This window comes from Lontra canadensis, unplaced genomic scaffold (genome assembly GCF_010015895.1).
Source record: "Lontra canadensis isolate GAN:19392208 unplaced genomic scaffold, GSC_riverotter_1.0 scaffold26, whole genome shotgun sequence".
NCBI lineage: Eukaryota > Metazoa > Chordata > Mammalia > Carnivora > Mustelidae > Lontra > Lontra canadensis.
Window position 1 is genome coordinate 20233653 of NW_022631020.1, and position 18734 is coordinate 20252386.

The 18734-nt window shown below is 41.9% G+C and overlaps 1 protein-coding gene across 16 annotated transcripts in view; it reads right to left on the reverse strand.

Annotated features, from left to right (window-relative positions):
- LMO7 (LIM domain 7) overlaps positions 1 to 18357 on the reverse strand; it is a 203393-nt gene extending 185036 nt beyond the window's left edge. For 5 of the 16 annotated variants that reach the window (XM_032864224.1, XM_032864225.1, XM_032864223.1 and 2 more), the window contains exons 1-2: positions 18251 to 18352; positions 18027 to 18097 (exon numbers count right to left, since the gene is read on the reverse strand). In XM_032864224.1, the coding sequence (XP_032720115.1) occupies positions 18027 to 18086 (60 nt within the window). In that variant the 5' untranslated portion in view covers positions 18087 to 18097; positions 18251 to 18352. Of the gene's footprint in view, positions 1 to 18026; positions 18098 to 18250 lie in introns of all 16 variants that reach the window. The other 11 variants (XM_032864229.1, XM_032864228.1, XM_032864226.1 and 8 more) reach the window with 7 other exon arrangements.
- Positions 18358 to 18734: the final 377 nt, after the last annotated feature.

Sequence of the window (18734 nt, forward strand, 5' to 3'; positions counted from 1 at the left end):
GGTGGCTCTGTGGGTTGAGCCACTGCCTTCGGCTCAGGTCATGATCTCAGGATCCTGGGATCGAGTTCCGCATCGGGCTCTCTGCTCAGCAGTGAGCCTGCTTCCCTCTCTCTCTCTCTATCTGCCTGCCTCTCCGTCTACTTGTGATCTCTCTCTGTCAAATAAATAAATAAAATCTTTAAAAAAAAAAAAAAAAAAAAGAAAGAAAGAAATTTCTCCTGAGCCATCATCACAAGCTTCAGGCACGGTCTGGGTGGTTGGCCGGTCTTCTCAAGAAGCCTGTAGCATGAGGTGTAGCATAAGGATAGAGTTCATGAGAACTATAGTTGACACAACATATTGTGTGTTTGACGGCAAAGAGAATAGATCTTAAAAGTTCTCATCCCAAGAAAAAGAAAAGGCGTGTTTAACTACGTGTGGTGGCGGATGTTAACTAAACACCATGATCACCATTTCACAGAATGTATGCATATTGTATTATACACTGTCAGCTAATAAAGTTATATGTCGATTATATCTCAAAACTGGGAAAAAGTAAAATATTAAAGTTTCATTAACTAAGGAAAAAGTAAAAAAAAAGAAGCTTGTAGCAAAGACAAACAACTAATTACAACAAGTGAAGCTCTCTTCTCATTTAGGGAAACATTCACAGAAGAAGCATCACTGGAAGCAATTCTGATGTGGGAGAAATGACACGAGGACCAAAGCCAGGGTCTCGCTGTGCAGCTTATCTTTCCTGGAGCAGGTTATTAATGTTACCTGATCTTCACTTTTCGTTTCTGTCGAATGTATTGTTTGAAGTGACCAGCACATAGGTACCCAATATATGTCAACTTCCTTTTTTTCTTTGAAAGACAAATTTTTCAGAGGTTTAAGAAAGAAACTCTTATTGAATAGCTATTACATGCCAGTCCCTATTCCTTCTCTGCATCTCCCCCTCACCATACTCTGAGCTCCAGGTAAATGAGAGGCCCAGCAGCCAGGCTGTGAAAGGCAGGGGTGAAGCCAGGGCTCTGTCCCTAAGCTGACTGTGCTAGCGCAGAATTTACCACAGGGGACAGAAATTCTAACTCCTCTATGGCTTTAGTTTATCTTCCTTATGCTCATTTTTTGCTTGTAGTGCATTCACCATCCCTTTGTGATTTAAATTTTGCCTCATTACAGTGTGTGAGCCCTCTCACTTCAAATTTACCGTAAGGTAGGATTTTTCTAATTTAAATAAGCTAGCATTTAATTGTATGACATTTGTCTCAGCAATAATTGTAATCTTTATGTCTTTCTACTCTTCTTTTTCTATGGTTCCCTTGAAATACACACACACACGGGACTTCTGTCTGGTTAAGCACAATCAACAAACTGGTAACACATTTCTTTTTGTTGCCTCCCACAGCACGGAAATTTGAGGTTATTAACTCAGAAGGACAAAAGGAATCTGAAAAGTAGAAGAAAACTTTGAACAAACTTTTGGAAGAAAGAAAGTAGATGCGGGAGAGGTAGCTGACTGAGCAGAACAGAGGAAATTTCAACTTCAGGAGATGTGAAGAGATGGGACAGATAGCAGAATAGTCCAGTTCCCCCAGGAAAGAATCAGGACCTGGAGGCAACCAGATCTTCAGGTAGGGAGGGGCAGTGAGGAACGCCACTTGATATACAGAAACTGGTAGACAATGATCATCAGAAGCTTAAAAGAAAATTACAGCTTAAAAGAGACCAAAACCAAAAAAAAAAGAAAACAGAAAAGGAACTTTGAAGAGACCGAGACAATGCAGGAAGTAAGGAAAAAAACTGTAATATGGTATCTTCCAAAAGCCAGCCATTTGATTGCCATCATAGGAAAGCAAAGTCCTGTAGAAAAGCAAATACATACAGCAGAGAATCCACTGTCAATCCAACATTGTCAGCCTGTTCTCCCTTAGTAACAGGAACCCCACATTGGTAGAGGCAGTGATGTATCCAGCTAAAAATATTTTCCAGACTCTCTTGCAGATTATGGTGACCAATGAAAAGTCAGCAGAAATATTTAGCTGGGCTTCCAAAAAAGTTCTCCTTCATGCAACTAGCAGAACTTCCTTATGGGGCCTCACCTTGATCTCCTTATAGCCTGGATTTGCTAGCCATAAGCAGAGATGCTTGACACTTCTTAGTCCCAGATTATGCCAAATACTGAGTCACTGGTTACATCACAAGCTTGTGCCGCAAAATGACTCACCCCAAAAAGCAATGTCCCCTCCATAGTATTTCAGTTTTGCAAAGGATTTTAACATCACATTGGCCATTACAAGCACAGAGAGGGCTGCTGTTAACTGAATAATGAAACCTGAATTTTAAATGACTTGGTAATAATCAAGGAGCCAGAAACTCATCTGGAATTTATTAAGCCAAGTAGATTCATTTCCTTACACAAAAAAAGATTACTGTAAATTGCAGTGTGGCTGTCAACCACATTCTTTTTACCAGAACTTAGGCCAAATTTCAAAAGTATCAGCTATTTGGCAAGTTACACCTTTTAGAACTTATATTTTCCAAGTCTAAAAATGCTTGCAAATTGGCTTAAAACCAGGCATATAAACTTTATCCTTTGAATAAAACACCTAAGAATGTATTTCCTTTATTCATGGAAACCATAAAAGCTTCTCTTTCTAAAATAGCTCATTAGGTTTGTTTTTAATAAGACATCACAAAAGGTCCTTCTTGGAAATATCTTACAGTTGCTTCTTCCAAATTGAATACAGCAGAAAAACTAAATAAGATGAATCAAAGACACACAAAATACGAAAAGTAAAAAGATAAAGAATAATTGAGATAACAGAAGCATAAAGGAACTTGAAAAAAATTTATATGAGAAAAAGAAACTCAATGCACAGAATCTATACACCGCACTCTGTAATCTGGAACTTCAAATAGAAGCTGAGTGGAGAGGAGCCATGAGTACAAGAACATATGGCAGGGTTTTCAACAATACAATACATGTGGGATTCTTCAACTGGCAAAGTCTCAGGCAAGCTGACTAGCCTAAGATTTATAAAAATCCACTGACAGAGTCAATAGGAAAGAAGTGTTAAAATGCACCTGGGAATTCCTAGAGAGAAGACAATGACAGAAGTACCATAAAGAAACACAATTCATTACTCTTAAGGTAATGAATTGGTTGTTCATTCCAACCTCAAGGTCTCATAAGGGATTTTTATCACAGTTTAAGAACAATATAAAAAGGACTCAATAAACACCCATATTCACAAATCAGAGGTTAGAGGTCCTTTTTTTCTAAACCTATCAACACCCTACAGTCCTCATTTTATGGTTATGGGAATGTAGGCTTAGACAAGCTTAGGTTTTGTCCACGGTGACACATTTTCTCCAGCATCTGCCCTGTGCTAGCTACACCTATCCAGTGTTACCCCAAACCTTGCCACTCTTACCACTACACCATGCTGGAACACAAAAAAGAAACAAAGACACAGCATTTTGAAAATGTACTTTTTCATGGTAACTATTTTGTACCTCTATTTAAAGTTAGAAGCGTTGGGGCACTTGGGTGGCTCAGTGGGCTAAAGCCTCTGTCTTTGGCTTGGGTCATGATCTCAGGGTCCTGGGATTGAGCCCCACATCAGGCTCTCTGATGAGCAGGGAGCCTGCTTCCTCCTCTCTCTCTCTCTCTCTGCCTGCCTCTCCGCCCACTTGTGATCTGTCAAATAAATAAATAAATGAAATCTTTTTTAAAAAAGAGAGAAAAGTGTTTTCCTTTCTCATTACTGTTTTCATATTAACATGACTTTTTTATTTTTTTAGAGATTTTATTTATTTATTTGACAGACAGAGATCACAAGTAGGTGGAGAGGCAGGCAGAGAGAGAGAGAGAAGGAAGCAGGCTCCTTGCTGAGCAGAAAGCCTGATGTGGGACTTGATCCCAGGACCCTGAGATCATGACCGGAGCCAAAGGCAGAGGTTTAACCCTCTGAGCCACCCAGGTGCCCTTAACATGACTTTAATTTTCTTAGAGTCATTAAATCAAAACTATTAAGATATCTTTTGCTGAATGTTAAAAACAAAATATCTTCATCAAATTATTGTCAGCTAAAAACCCTCAGGATAGGAGAGGCATTTTACCAGTTTAGGAGAGAGGAAATTAAATCCAGAAGATTAAAGGAAATTAAATTCAGAAGATTAAACTCTGAGATGATGTTTAATATACTAAGAGAACTTTACACAGCAGACCACGAGGATTCCCTCAGAGCCGCGGTCCTAGAGCACACCTCCCCTAACCACGAAGGGTTTGCATCACTAACACATCCAATAACAAACTGGAGTTAGGAGATGGTTTTGCTAACACAAATAAATTGCTTTTTTGAAAGAATATTGGTTTCTTGGTAGCTCTTTCTACCTCTTCTCTCATGGCCCGCTTGCCCCTAAGCTAAGACTATGCTAAGCCTTTAGGATTTTCTGAAGCTTAATTTGGCTCCCACACTACCACTTTGCGGCTATACTTTCAACAAGTGAGAAATTACTGTCCTGTCAGATTCACTGGCCTTGCTCCCACTTTCTTTTCCCATGTTCACTTCTAATCCTGAACACAGTTGGTACTCCTTCCTTTCCATCTTTCATGAAACCAATGCTACCTTAAGACTTCTAACACATGCCAGGTTTTCTGCCTCACTTTCTGAACCTGACCTCCCTTTCCTCTTCCGGTCTTCTTAATAGAAGACCTACCCCAAGGCTCAGTCTGTGATCCTTGGTGTGCTGTGGTCTTTCCCCTCCACTGACCCATTCCGTCCCTGGAGTTCCAACATCACTTGACATGTTATTTCAAGGAAAAATTCTAATTCCATATCCACAATTTAATCTTGTAACTCTCCCTACCTTCAAATAAGTACATTCCACAAGTAGATTATGAGCTTCGTTGTCTTATCCGTAAGACTACCCAATGGACCCATGCTTGTGCCAGCACCACTCCACCTAACTCAACTGTCGTCCACATTAATTTCCACCACCATCTTTTCGGTCAAACTCAGGAAGGACTTTGTCTATTAGCTTCCAAGTGCTTTTCTGATCCCCAAAGTCCCTGCAGATTTGGTGTCTAATGGGCACATTAGTTCCCACACTGTCTTGTGATTGTGTCCTCTCTGTCAGGACAAGCCCCAGAAAGAACCACTGTAGTAAGTGCCCTCTCCATTCCCTCCTCTCCACATCCTCACTCTAAACCCATCACATTCCAATAGCAGGAAGTTGTGCAGATCTTCGTGTGAATTTACACATTTTATATTAAATCTGAAAACTTTCCTATGCTTTTTAACTTAACTCCAATCTTAAAATTAAAAAGCGAGGGAGAGAAAGAGTCCAACAAAGAGCAGAGCAGACACATGGAACAGCTATAGCACAAAAGGGTGTGTATGTGTAGAAACCACAGGCACAACCATAACAGAAGGAGAGAAACAGAAAAGGTGAACAAAGTGAGTTTGGCTTTTTCCGTTAGAAAAATCTAACTTCAAATACTGGTTCTACTAATATCGGCTGTGTGGTCTTGGGAAAGAAACGTAAGTTTTCTGAGCCACTCTTTTCTCATCTGTTAAAAAAAAAAATACGTTTATAAAAAGAATACTCTCCGTTAATTCATAGGACATCATCTTGGTGAGGATTTTTTCTTTTTTTTTGGAGGAGTGATTTTTTTAAAAGTGTATTTAAACAAAGTCGGTTTGCATCAAAACAGACAGTGAGTTTCAGCTTTCCCTTTTCCCCTCATTTCTTCAAAAAAGCTCTTTGGAAAGTTTCCACTTCTCAATTTTATGTGCCATTTCAGAATTCCAACAACAGAAAAGAAAGAGTACAGCACTTTGCAACTATGAGGGAGGCCTCTGATGTTTGAGTGGGGCAGAGAAAGAAATGTTCCTGTTCTCGAATTTTTTGAATGATTTTCATTTATTTCCAAACAAGGTAAAGTTGTAGCCTGCTTCTTTGTCCCCAGTTAGTACCAGGGTTCCTACTCAGGCTGGAGGACACTGAGCAATGAGCGGCGAGACCTTTTTCATGACTAACACCCCTAAGTTGCCTGACGAAATACTGTCCCCCATGCAGGGTATTCAGCTAAGGCAGCTCATCCTCAAACGTTCTGGATTGTCTATTATCTCATGATACTTGCTTACCTTTAGGCATCTTTACAATTGGTTGAACAAAGTCAATTTCTCATGCTTCAAACTTGTTTTTCTAAAAACTTCCTTTGAACTTGCTCAATACAGAACTGAAGTTGAAGAAAAGCAGACAAGTAAAAAACCTGGTATAACAAAACCAGCTTGTCTTGTTCGGGGAAGTACAGCCAGAGAGGCAGTCAAATCACAGCGTTAACAAGGTATCAGGTATAAAGAATTCAAAGACATTTGTTCATTCATCCATTCATTTGTCCAACAAATATTTATTGAGTGTCTACTAACTACCTGGCACTATTTGAGGCTTAAAAACAAAGTTTAAGTGCTTACACATAAGACACTTATCTATTATGTGAGAGTAAGAGCCAAACCAAAACCTATATCCTATAAAACTGTTACACGCTATGAAATATAAGAGTATGGTGTGACCAGAAATGTTATTTTACAGGGAGGGAGGGAGGGAGGGAGGGAGGGTGGAGAGAAGAAGGGGTATCATTTGAACTGAGATCTGAAAAAGTGAAAGATATTCATGCAGAAGGAACAGCAACACCAGGTCCCTAAAATACAAATCTTTGCACATCCAGGGAACAGCAGGAAGCCAGTATGACTAGAGCTTGGTAAGAGAGTGAGAGCAGATAAGACAGCAAGGGGGGAATCGCCCATGCATGACTCTATGGACCACAGCTTAAAAACTCAGATTTTACTCAAAATAGTCATTGTGGGGTGGGGGGAGCAGAGTTTGAAATACAATCTCTAATTTACTTTTTTTTAAATTGAATTATAATTAACAGTGTTTTTTAGCTTCAGGGGTACAATGTAATGTTTCAACAACTCTATGCATTACTCAGTACTCATCACAGTAAGTGTACTCTCGACTCCCTTCACCTGTTTCACCCATCTGCTACCTCCCTCCCCTCTGGCAACTGCCTGTGTGTTCTCTGAGGGGTTTTTGTCTATTTTTTTATTTTTTTAATTATTTTTTTTGTTTATTAATTTTGGGGGGGTTGTTTATTAATTTTTTTGTTTATTAAATTCCATATGAGTGAAATCATATCGTATTTGTCTTTCTCTGGTTTATTTCACTTAGTATTATACCTTCTAGGATCATACATGTTGTTGCAAATGATAAGATCTCGTTCTTTTTATGGCTGTATAATATTCCATTGTCTATATGCCACATTTTCTTTATCCATTCATCTACTGATGGATACTTGGGCTGCCTCCATAGTTTGGGGATTGTAAATAATGCTAAAATATATGCAGGGGTACATACATCTTTTTCAAATTATTTTTCTCTGGGTAAATAGTAGTGGAATTACTGGATCATATGGTAATTCTATTTTTAATTTTTTGAGGAGCCTCCCTATTGTTTTTCACAGTGTCCAGCAACAGTGCATTCCCAGCAATGTGCTTTTTTCTCCACATCCTCAGCAACTCGTTATTTCTTGTCTTTTTGATTCTAGACATTTTGACTTGTATAAGGTGATATCTCATTGTGGTTTTGATTTGCATGTCCCTAATGACTACTGATGTTGAGCATCTTTTCATGAGTCAGTTGGCCATTCTTATGTCTTCTTTCTGGTTTACACTTTTAAAGGGGAATCTGGCTGTTACACTGGAACCAGGAAGGATGGTGGAAATGGCAAGAAGTGGTCAGATTCCAGATATATCTGAAGATATGGCCAACTGAATTTCTTGACAGACTAGATGTGGAGTGAGATAAAAACAAGAGTCAATAATGACTTCTAAGGTAGAGACCTGAGAAAGTGGGTTAACAGTGGTGCCATTTACAAGATGGGAAACACTGGAGGGATGAGGAGGTAGGTGATGGGGAGGGGGAGGAACTCAGAGTTTTGTTGTAAACTAAGTGGAATGGGCCTATTTGACCTACAGCTGGAAATCTTGAGTGTGTGTGTGTGTCTATATATGTGTCTATATATGTGTGTATGGGAACACACACACACAGGGTTCAGAGGAAGGGAGGAGGGAGGGAAGGGAGATTAAAAACATCATCAGGACCAAGAATATAAATAAGGAAGTTATCAGCACACAGACAGCATATAAACTACGGAGTTGATAATGTCTACAGGGAGAGACTATAGACAAATGAGGGAAGACAGGGCAAGAAGAACCCAGGGATACTCTAATATTTACTGATCAAATAATTGGGAAGATTCAGCAAAGGAAAATCAGAAATATCAAGTAAAATTGGAGAAAAGTCCAAAGGATGGTTGAAGGAAGTATTTCAAGAAGGAAGGTATTACTGTGTCTGATGCTTTTGACTGACAATATTTTCTTTGGACAATATGGTAAGTTCCAAATTGATTACATACTACTCAAGAAATAAAGGCAAAACGTTTGCTTATTTTCTTCCTCAGGTAGAATGAAAGACTTTAAACTCTAATGAGAGAGAATTCCAGAATCCAGGTTTATAATAAGTTTGGCAATGAATGCTCTTTCTTGAATATTATGAAATGGTGGTATAACAAAAGAAGATACTTCCTTCCCAGCCCAGACATCTAGATCAAATTTCAACCTAGTCAAGAAGAGGAAATCTTTGATTGTGGTCTTGGCTTCAGCCGTACTTACACATATGAAACACTAACTAGAATGTGTCCTCATTGAAAACACCACATGTATTCTGAAGCACTGCACAATAACAGTCTGTACAAGTTCTGGTATGTCCTGGGCTACTGAAATGTAGGTCAGTAAGAAATTGATACTTCTGCAACTAGTCATATAGAAGAAACTAATTGGATATAATTTATCGCCTCTTCTAGCTCAAACTACATCTCAGTGTCATCACATAAAGATGCTTCCCTTTTATAACACTTTAAATGGTTTGCTGAGCGTCAATATATTCACTTGGATATAGCAGAACATAGAAATCTAAAATCTGCAATTGGTCAAGAATGTCTATCCGCAATTCTATAGTTTATAGAATGTTTTCAGTTATCAAGTGCTTTCCAGGCACTGACATCACAAGATAGAGGCTATTCTAGTATGCAGGACTTGCCATAAACAGAAAATAGCAAATCTTATAGCTTCAGATGGAATGAGGACTGACAGCCCATTCCTTCTCTTCTGATGTACAAATCCTTTACCATGATTTACTGACCAGCGTCGCTCTGAGACAGTAGAGTATAGTGATTAAGAGAGCAGGCTGTGGAGTCAAATTACCGGGGTTCAAAGCCCCACCACCACTTACTAGTTTTAGGGTTTCCCTGAGCAAATGATGTGACCTCTCGCCACTCTTTTCCCTCAAAGAAAACACCCTTGGGTAAAAACAGTCCTTCATTATAAGGGCAATACACTTGCCGCCTATCTTGCACTTGTAGAACAAAGTACTAGCCCCCCTAATTGTCAGTTACTCACCTTCTCTTGCAGAACCTTCATAGCAGGTAACTCACTCTCCGTGTCAGCTTATGCTGGCATAGGACAGAACTTTGTTTATAGCAACACCTTAAAAAACTTGATGCAAGCAGAGAAAGACAATTTTCATACAGTTTCACTCATATGTGGAACATAAGGAATAGCACGGAGGACCATAGGGGAAGGGAGGGAAAACTGAAGGGGGAGAAATCGGAGAGGGAGATGAACCATAAGAGACTATGGACCTGGGAAACAAACTGAGGGTTTCAGAGCAGAGGAAGGTGGGGGCAGGGGTAACCGGGTGATGGGTATTGAGGAGCGCACGTGTTGGGATGAGCACTGGGTGTTATACGCAACTAATGATGGTTGAACACTACAGCAAGAGCTAATGATGTACCATACAATGGCTAACTGAACATAATAATAATAAAAAAATAAAGAAATAATAAAAATAGATTAAAACAAAATACTTGATGCCAAAGTCTCATTGTGCCTGATCAATTATTACTAGTGTTGCCCTTTGAACCCATATAGAATTTCTCTCTCTCCTAGGACAATGCCCACTGTACCAAAGGACAGACATAATGCGTGGTGCTCTGCACCATCGTCTCGATGAACTCAAACACCACACCGATCATCGTATAAATTTAAATTTTTTTTTAATTTTTTTTTTAAAGATTTTATTTATTTGACAGTCAGAAATCACAAGTAGGCAGAGAGGCAGGCAGAGAGAGAGGGAGAAGCAGGCTCCCCGCTGAGCAGACAGCCCCATGCGGGGCTTGATCCCAGGACCCTGGGATCGTGACCCGAACCGAAGGCAGAGGCTTTAACCCACTGAGCCACCCAGGTGCCCCCAGTCATCGTATACACAGAAATGAGAACCAGTCCTCGAGCACCCTGTCAGGGCAGATTTTGCAGTTTTTGGAAAGGCTGTTTATGGGACAGTTTCTGTGTTGCGAGTCACCTGCAGAATGCACTAATGCCTACCTACTTAGAGCAACGTGGCAGATTGAGCACGTTAAACCTGGGTTCGCGAAGTTGTGCACAGATGACAGCTCTTGTCCTTATTAAGAGCTTTGAGTACATCAAAAGTGCTTTTCAAAAAAGCACACCCAGTAATTACCTTCAGAAACTGAAGAGTAAGCACGAGTACACATATTTATCATTTCCTCAGGCTCTAATACACTTTTGACAGTTAACAGGCTTACGGAGATGGGCAAGCATTAATTAAAGAAGCCAATCTCTTGACAGGATACAAAACATTCACCACTTCAACAAGCATTTAAGAACTTTCTGCCAGGAACTAGAGGATACAGAACAACAGAAGCAATTCAGTCTGCAGATGCTAAGGGATGAAATTGTTTTCCTACAACATGTATTTTCTCTAAACTGAAAGGGTTGGACAAATTTATTAATGGTGTTTTTTCTTTTTTTAAGATTTTATTTATTATCTGAGAGAGAGAGAATGAGCAGGGGGGAGAGGCAGAGACAGAGAGAGAAGCCCGATGGGGGACTCCATCTCAGGACCCTGAGATCATGACCTGAGCAGAAGGCAGACACCTAACCAACTGAGCCACCCAGGCACCCCTGATGCTTTGTTTTTCTTAACTAACATTCTCGAAACTAGTACTTGTCTTTGGCTGAAATACTATTATGCTGACAAGCAGTTTAAAAACAAAGGAGGAGGGGTGCCTGGGTGGCTCAGTGGGTTGAAGCCTCTGCCTTCGGCTCAGGTCATGGTCTCAGGGTCCTGGGATCAAGCCCCGCATCGGGCTTTCTGCTCGGCGGGGAACCTGCTTTCTCCTCTCTCTCTGCCTGCCTCTCTGCCTACTTGTGATCTCTGTCTATCAAATAAATAAATAAAATCTTAAAAAAAAAAAAAAAGGAGGATGTAAAAGGAGAAAGTTAGTCTTAACAGGAGTCCCTTGCTAGCCAAAGCACTGGCAGCATCCAGACGGCAAGCATGCTAAAGCACCGCCTAGAAGGCCACGAACCAAATGAATTGAATGAAGCAACACTCTCCCTGCCACATACCCAGCATGCTTTTCCTAGAGCGAAGAGATGCTTTAAGGACTTCTGTGCTTTATAAATGGCTGAAGAAACATCCTCAAAATGGCCAGTTGTTCTACTCCTCATCTCATAATTCTGTTGAGAGGGTCTATCTCCAAACAACACAGAAGAAAAACAAAAACTCAGGAGACACTTCCTTAATGGTCCTACCACACCCATGACCTTGGGGATGCACTTTACCAGGCCAGGGGCCCTCTGAGCATTTTCGTGAGCTCATAGTGAGGAGACAGAACCTCCTTGTTTCAGCTTCATCCTTTCTCACTGGGAAGAAGCCCAATGAGTCATCTGTTAGATAAATTGTTTAACATCACTAGGGATCTGAGAAGAGGGAGAACAACATGCATCGTTCACCTGTTTACTTAGAGAAAAAACATAAATGACAGTTTCCAATTCTGGACAGAACATGGAGAAGCTGGGGCCCTCAGCCTCTACGTGAGGGTTGCAAACCAGCAACTCTCTCTTTCAGAGAGTAACTTGGCAATAGGTCAAGGACCAAATAAACCATTTGATCCCTTTGACCCAGTGAGTCGATTTCTCTAACTGGTTCAAGGACACTCCATTTTATTGAAGGCACAGGCTTTGTATTTCCCCCCATTTTAAGAAGAGGCCCATTTCTAGCTTTCAGTGCCTGAGTACATTGAAAGATCCAGAAGAGAACTATCCTGGAATCCTCCCAGCTGCCCAGGAAGTATCTTGACATGTGTGCTTATACCTTCTGGAGTCAGGCTATTCTAATGGCATTCCCACCCTGGTTCCTATTTGTGTGAATCAGTTCCTTCTCAAGAGGACTCTGTGAGTACAATCATCTCTTGCCAGGCTTCCTGTCCTGTTTTCCAAATAAAGACATTGTGTTCAAGTAATAGTAAAATGCTGCATAAAGTAAAAAGGAATGAACTGACAATCAGGATACTTCTTGGTTGTTCAAAACTACACTAAGAAATCTAAGATGCTGGAAAGGAAAAGGGTGATTGCCTACAAGAGGTAGAGTCTCATGTGCCCTTCTGGAAGGGAAGTTTGCTGAATTAAAAATGTTCTACATGTCGATTCAATTGCTGGTTACATGGGTATAAACATTTGATAGAATTCCTATAACCGTACACTTCAAATCTGTGCATTTCTCTGCCTGTAAGCATTACCTGAGTAAAAATAAACTACTCCCAGCAACTCCTAAGAGTTGTGCTGTATACAACTTCAAGCTCTTACAACAAGTGATAAACCCAAGGTGGGCAAATGTGTTAGCCCCACTGAAGCCTGATGGTAATACTGCCTCGCTGTGAGCTCAGTCGACTCCCCCAGCAGACTGGGGCTGCCTCCTAAATGCTGTCACCCCGCCCTGTGCAAATTTCCCTGACGACAATCATTGGACAGAGCTGCTAAGTGTGTCTGCGTGTCTGTTCCTTGTGGGGCATGCCTCTGTCTGGAGGTCCAGCAAAGCTGTTGAGAATGTGGCATTTGGATCAATAAGCCTGGCAAGTGGCTGAGACAGAGTAAGTATATAGCAGGCATTTTTCTGAATAACAAAATGACTGAATGCAAGTCCCCATGAGGGCAAGCCCTAATCAGAAGGCAGGAAGAGAGTGACAGGGTTCTGGAGCAAGGCTGGAGCAGGATAGAAAATGCTAGGTAAAGAGGCAAGTACACATCGGCACCCAGAGGAAGGCATATCTTGCAGACAAAAGCACCCCCAAGCAATGAACTCAGCTTTAGACACTGAAGCAAGTGTCCCCTGGGAGAAGAAATAAGCTGTGGTCCTTAAAACCCTATTTTTAAATTTTGTTTAAGCTGTAGCCTTCAGATTATACTCTTAAATTCAATAAGCATTTACCAGGCACCACACCAAATCCTTGAAATAAAGATCCTGTCCCTGCCCTCGGTTAGCTCATAGTCTAATATGGAAAAATGGATAGAATTATACCACAGAGCAGAAAAAGAGAGCTCTAGACGAGCAAGAGAGGAGAGGAAGCAATGGATGGAGTGGAGGTGTGTTGGTTCAGAAAAGGCCCCACAGGATTTTAGTCCAAGCAGGGAGGACGGAAGAGAAGTAATGTGTGTTAGGTAAACAGAGAAGACACCAACTGGCCCCTCCTTCCTTTCTAAACAAGGAATAACTGAATTCCATGCACAGTAGCCTGGAGGTGAGAAAACAGCTCCCTGGGCGGTGGGAAAACACAAGCAAGGATTAGGAAGCATTAATTGCTTTGCAGTCCGTAGGTCACTAAACAGGCACAACCAGCATGCAAGCGAGGTTCAAGGAAGAAAACAAAGCCGGGGACTTGAAGCATCGTTTGTTCCCAAACCTGAGAGCCTTTTTTCCTTTTTTTTTTTCACCCCAATTTCAATGAGATGAAACTGACACCTGGTTCTGTAGAATAAAGTGTACCACACAATCACACAATGATGTCACATACACTGCAAAATGCTTGCCACAAAAAGTTAACACCCATCTCCTCATATAGTTACAAAAAGCATTTCTTTTCCTCGCGATGAGAAATTTCAAGATGTGCTCTCTTAGCAATTTTCAAATGTACCATACAGCACCATTAACTACAGGCATCATGAATTGGATGAAGTAGTCAAAAGGTACAAAATGCCAATTATAAGACAAAGAAGTACTGGATATGTGATGTACAAAACAGTGCTCTTAATCTCTATGCTATCTGGCAGCTAGGCAAATAGTTACAGAGAACAGATAAAAAATAAAAATAAAAATAGATTGATAGGCAGAGATGAGATTTTAAGAAACCGTCAACACTATGGTATGCTTCATGGCACAATGTCAATAAAGACTGTGGACTTTAAAATCTTTTCATGACTCTCAGAAAAAAAGGAATTAACAAAATCAGGATTTTATTTTGCAAAAATAATTTCAGCTACAATAGCTAGTATAAGAATTGCTTCCTAACATTTAAATGTTTAAATAAATTTTTACAATCATAGTATTTCCCAGTTTAATTTCTGCTCATTGAAATTATACATAATTACCAAAAATGCGTTTATGAATTCAATGTTCCATCATTCTACATACATTTGAAAAGCAACAGCACAAGTCCATAAAACCTTCATTTAGTCCACAGACAATGCTTGTGGGCACTGAGGACTCCTATTTCCCAGGCAAACCCTTTCAAACCAGAACACAGGTTGGAAACCACTAGCAGAAAGGGTGCAGTTTACAGAGAAAAAGGGAAACCACTTAGAAAGATTTAGGGATGGGTGGAGAAACAGATTAATTGGAAGTAACTGAGTAAGGAGTTATATTCGGGTGCCAGTTTTGGCAATGAGCTCAACTTGGCGTCCTTAGGTCTTTCCCCAGGATGACAGTGATACAGAAAGAATCAAACTCAGAGATAACAGGAAGCACAGGTGAGCAAGGGGGTGGGGAATGAAGTTAGCCTGTTCTGCTCCAACCATACTGTATTTACTACTATATTTAAACTTCAATCCAGACAGCAACATTAACCCACAGATTGGAAACTGGTGACCAGCCAATGAGTGATAGATCCAGTTTTCCATCTCATTGGTATTTTGTCTGTTCACTACAAAGATTTTTTAGTGCCCCAAAACAGAGACAGAGGCAACTGTTAGGTGTAGAAAATTAGAAGGTGCTGCAGAAATTCTAAAATTAGAGGGTCAGGCTGGCAATTTCTGCTCCATCACCTACTCCGTGACCTTGCTGGAATCGGGCTTCCTCCCCACCTCTCCCTTTAAACTATTACATTATTTGGTCTTAAAACTGTGCTTAATCATAAACCAGCTCTGCTACATTATTAATGTTCCAAACAGGATTTCCAACCAGATAATAATCCAAAAGCATTGTATTGAATTACATTAAAGGGTGACATTCCTACATTTGCTTTAAATTGAAATATTAAACTACCGTGAAGTATACATACACTACTAACCATTTATGCAAAATTTAAAATAGTCATAAAATTTTAACTGGTAGAACAACAACCACTAGCCCTTGCCTCGTACTTTCTCCTTCTCCCGAAATAAAATAAATAAAACTTTAACTTTGGTTGTGGGAATAATACATTAGCTATTTAAAATCATAGAGAATAGAAATGACATACTAACAAGGACACTGGCCATCATTCAAAATTTTACGAGGTTATTGGTGTTTATTGACCTCGGGATAGTCAAAACTGCAGCTAAGAATAAAAACAGCAAAGTATAGTATGTTATATAAGTTTATATATATGAATGACCTGATTATGCCTCAATATATGGAGAGAAAACTATGATAGGGAAAATGGAGCAAGTAGAGCAAGTAGTATTAGCAAGTAGAAGAAAGACTTATACCGTAATCTTCCCCACTTTCCAAAATATGTTATAAAATACACTTCAAAATCAATATTTTATCTTTAAATTAGGGGTTCTCAGAGTTAAGAGGCAATTGTGACAACAAGGGAGTCATCCATTCTGCTACTTTTGGCAAGAACGATATGTTAAAATATGTGCTTTAGTTGTAAAGGCAAAGGAGACAAATCAATCTGGACACTATTGGGGAGATAAAAAAACCTAACACTGCTGTCACTTTGAATGTCCAGAGCATGTGGAAAGTGTACATGAATATGTAAATTATTTACATATCCTCAGTGAACTCACTGCCTTGGTCCCAGTGGCAGTAGGGAAAAAATGATTTGAATTTTAATCTCATTAACTATAATATAATGATATTGCAAAGTCTTTAGAAAACTTGTCTATCTGCAAAAGAGGAACAAAACATGTGTAGATGGGATGGATGAGAGTGGGAAGATGAGCACGTGTACATGCATTATGGTATCTTTTATTGCAACACACTTCCCTCGAGTTTATTAGATGCAAACTTCTCCCAGAAAGTCCACACAATCATGAGCAGGCTACAACAAACAAGGAATTTTTAGATTTCAAAAATCTGTATACTAAAAAAGAAAAGTGTGAAATCATCCATATTTATAGATTTCCTGAAGCAAATACACAGCATGCAGATAGAAACTCCACAAAGGAGCCATGTGTGACCCAAAAATGTCCTCATATTTCTTTCCTTCTTTCTCTCTTTATCCCCAACACTCAAAAGCAAAGGACAAGTTTAATCTCTTTTCTAAAATTATGCAGAACAAATACTACAAATGGAAAATTACCTTTGGACGCCCTGGCTTTTCAAAGTTTATGAATGAGGGAAGTCATTTCTCTTAACTGCATTGCTGGAATTTTTCCACTCTCATTTCAATTCAAAATACAGTGTTTATTCTTCTCTGGCGTCCCCGTGCCCTCCCCTCACATCTCTCCCCCCACCCCCATACCTTTCTAAATCACCTTCAGACTAGTTCAAAGTTCAGTCCAGAAAGGTCACCAATAGCGAACTTCTTGGCCGCCCCCCGCCCCGCCACTGTCTAGTGGGTAACGCTACTCACATTTCACATTCCTTTATTTACTGTTAGAAATGCAACACTGAAAGTTTATTCTCCTTTTCCCCACATATATACATTTAAGGACAAATGAATTATATTTAAACACTGGGTGCTTTGGGATTCTTAAATATATTGTTTTTCTGATGGAATAATCTTTAAACCTAATTTGCATTTTTAAGTGCGCTGAACAAGCCAGCACGCGGCATCAATAACCCCTAAGTAACGGCCAGGCTGGTGGAGGCAACAATTTTCTAACAAGCCGTCGTTCCTGATTCACATCTGCTCTGAAGAACTCCCCTAGCATCATTTAAAAAGTCATCTTTTCCATCCAGTAGAATAACGGAAAGAAGTCCTGGTGTTAACTTTTTACAGATAAATGTAACCTTAAAGCGTAGAGGAAGAAACGGCCAAGAGACCATCTCCATTTCGGTGGAAATGGAAGATCGCCTCTCTAAGGCACAGCTGGGAAAGTAACAGCCCTTCAGTGAGTGATCCCAGGAGATCTTAGACTCATCAGGGCCCACTCTGAATAAGTAAAAACCTTGACTCGCATCCCTCCCCCCACCCCCGGGCTCCAAAGGCTGCGCGGGAGGAAACATCTCTCCAGGTGCGCCTCAAGTGCCTAACCTCCACCTGCCCAACCTCCACCTGCCCTCCCACTCAACGCGCGCTTAATCCACTGCCCGTGCAGGGAAGAGTCGGGCGTTCCCACTGTAACACCCCCAAAGCACAGCTCGCGAGGCACTGGGCCGCCTCGGACCCGGTGCTGACGTGGTCTGGCGCACGAGGACGTGTGGTCCCCAAACCCAAGTGGGCGAGCGCCGGCCTCTGCCCTGGCAGAGGAGCTCTGGGGAAGCCAGCGAGCCCGTCGTAGGGAGGGCAGCACTCGGCTTAGCTGGACATTAAAAGATAGGAGAAGCAGGACTTGCCAAGTCCCCCACACAGCAAAGCAACCGGCTGCCACGCGCCGGCGCGGGTCCCGAGAGGAGGTGAAGCGCCCGGCGGCGGGAGCGGCCTCGAGGCCTCAAACTCGTGCGGAAAAAGTAAAGGCACTCACCTCCACCCATCTCTGGGCCTCGGCGAAAGCTACGGCGCAGTCGGCCCCGGCCTCCTCCATCCTTTCCAGGTCTAGGGTAAGAGGGAGAGAGAGAAAGACGCGATGACTGCGCGGAGGGGCGGGCGGGGGGGGGGGTGGTGCCGGCCCGCGTCTGGCCCGGCCGCCGGGGCTCCCTTTCCTTTTGTTGCGCTCTGCAGTTTGGAAAGTTTCGAACCCACAAGTACCTGAAGACGTGGCTTCCTCTCAACTCCCGAAAACGACCCCGGGGCCCCGGGGGTCCGGGCAGCGCGCGGGAGGTGGACCGGAGACGAGAGGCGGTGCGTCGCACCCGCCCCGCCACTGTTAGGACTTCAAAAGTCGCAGCGCTGCGGCCGCCGCCCTCCCCGGAATGGCCCCGCCCCAGCCCACCCCGGGCCGCAGAGCCGCCGCTTCCGTCCGCCCCCCTGCGGCTCCCGGGGTCTCCCGGCCGCAGTCGCCTTTGTGGGCAGACTGTCTGGGCCAGGAGATGCCACCGACCGCCAGGAGACCGAGGCCAAGACCACGCTCCCGCGCTGCCCGCCCCGACCGCGGCTCCGCCCCGAGGGACTGCGCCCCCGCGCCCGCATCCTTCCCGTCTCTGCCCTCCTGGCCGCCTTCCTTCTCCCGGGGACCCGGGCAAGAGGCGCCCCTCGGCTTGCGGCCGGCGGACCCGCCTGACATACCAGGAAT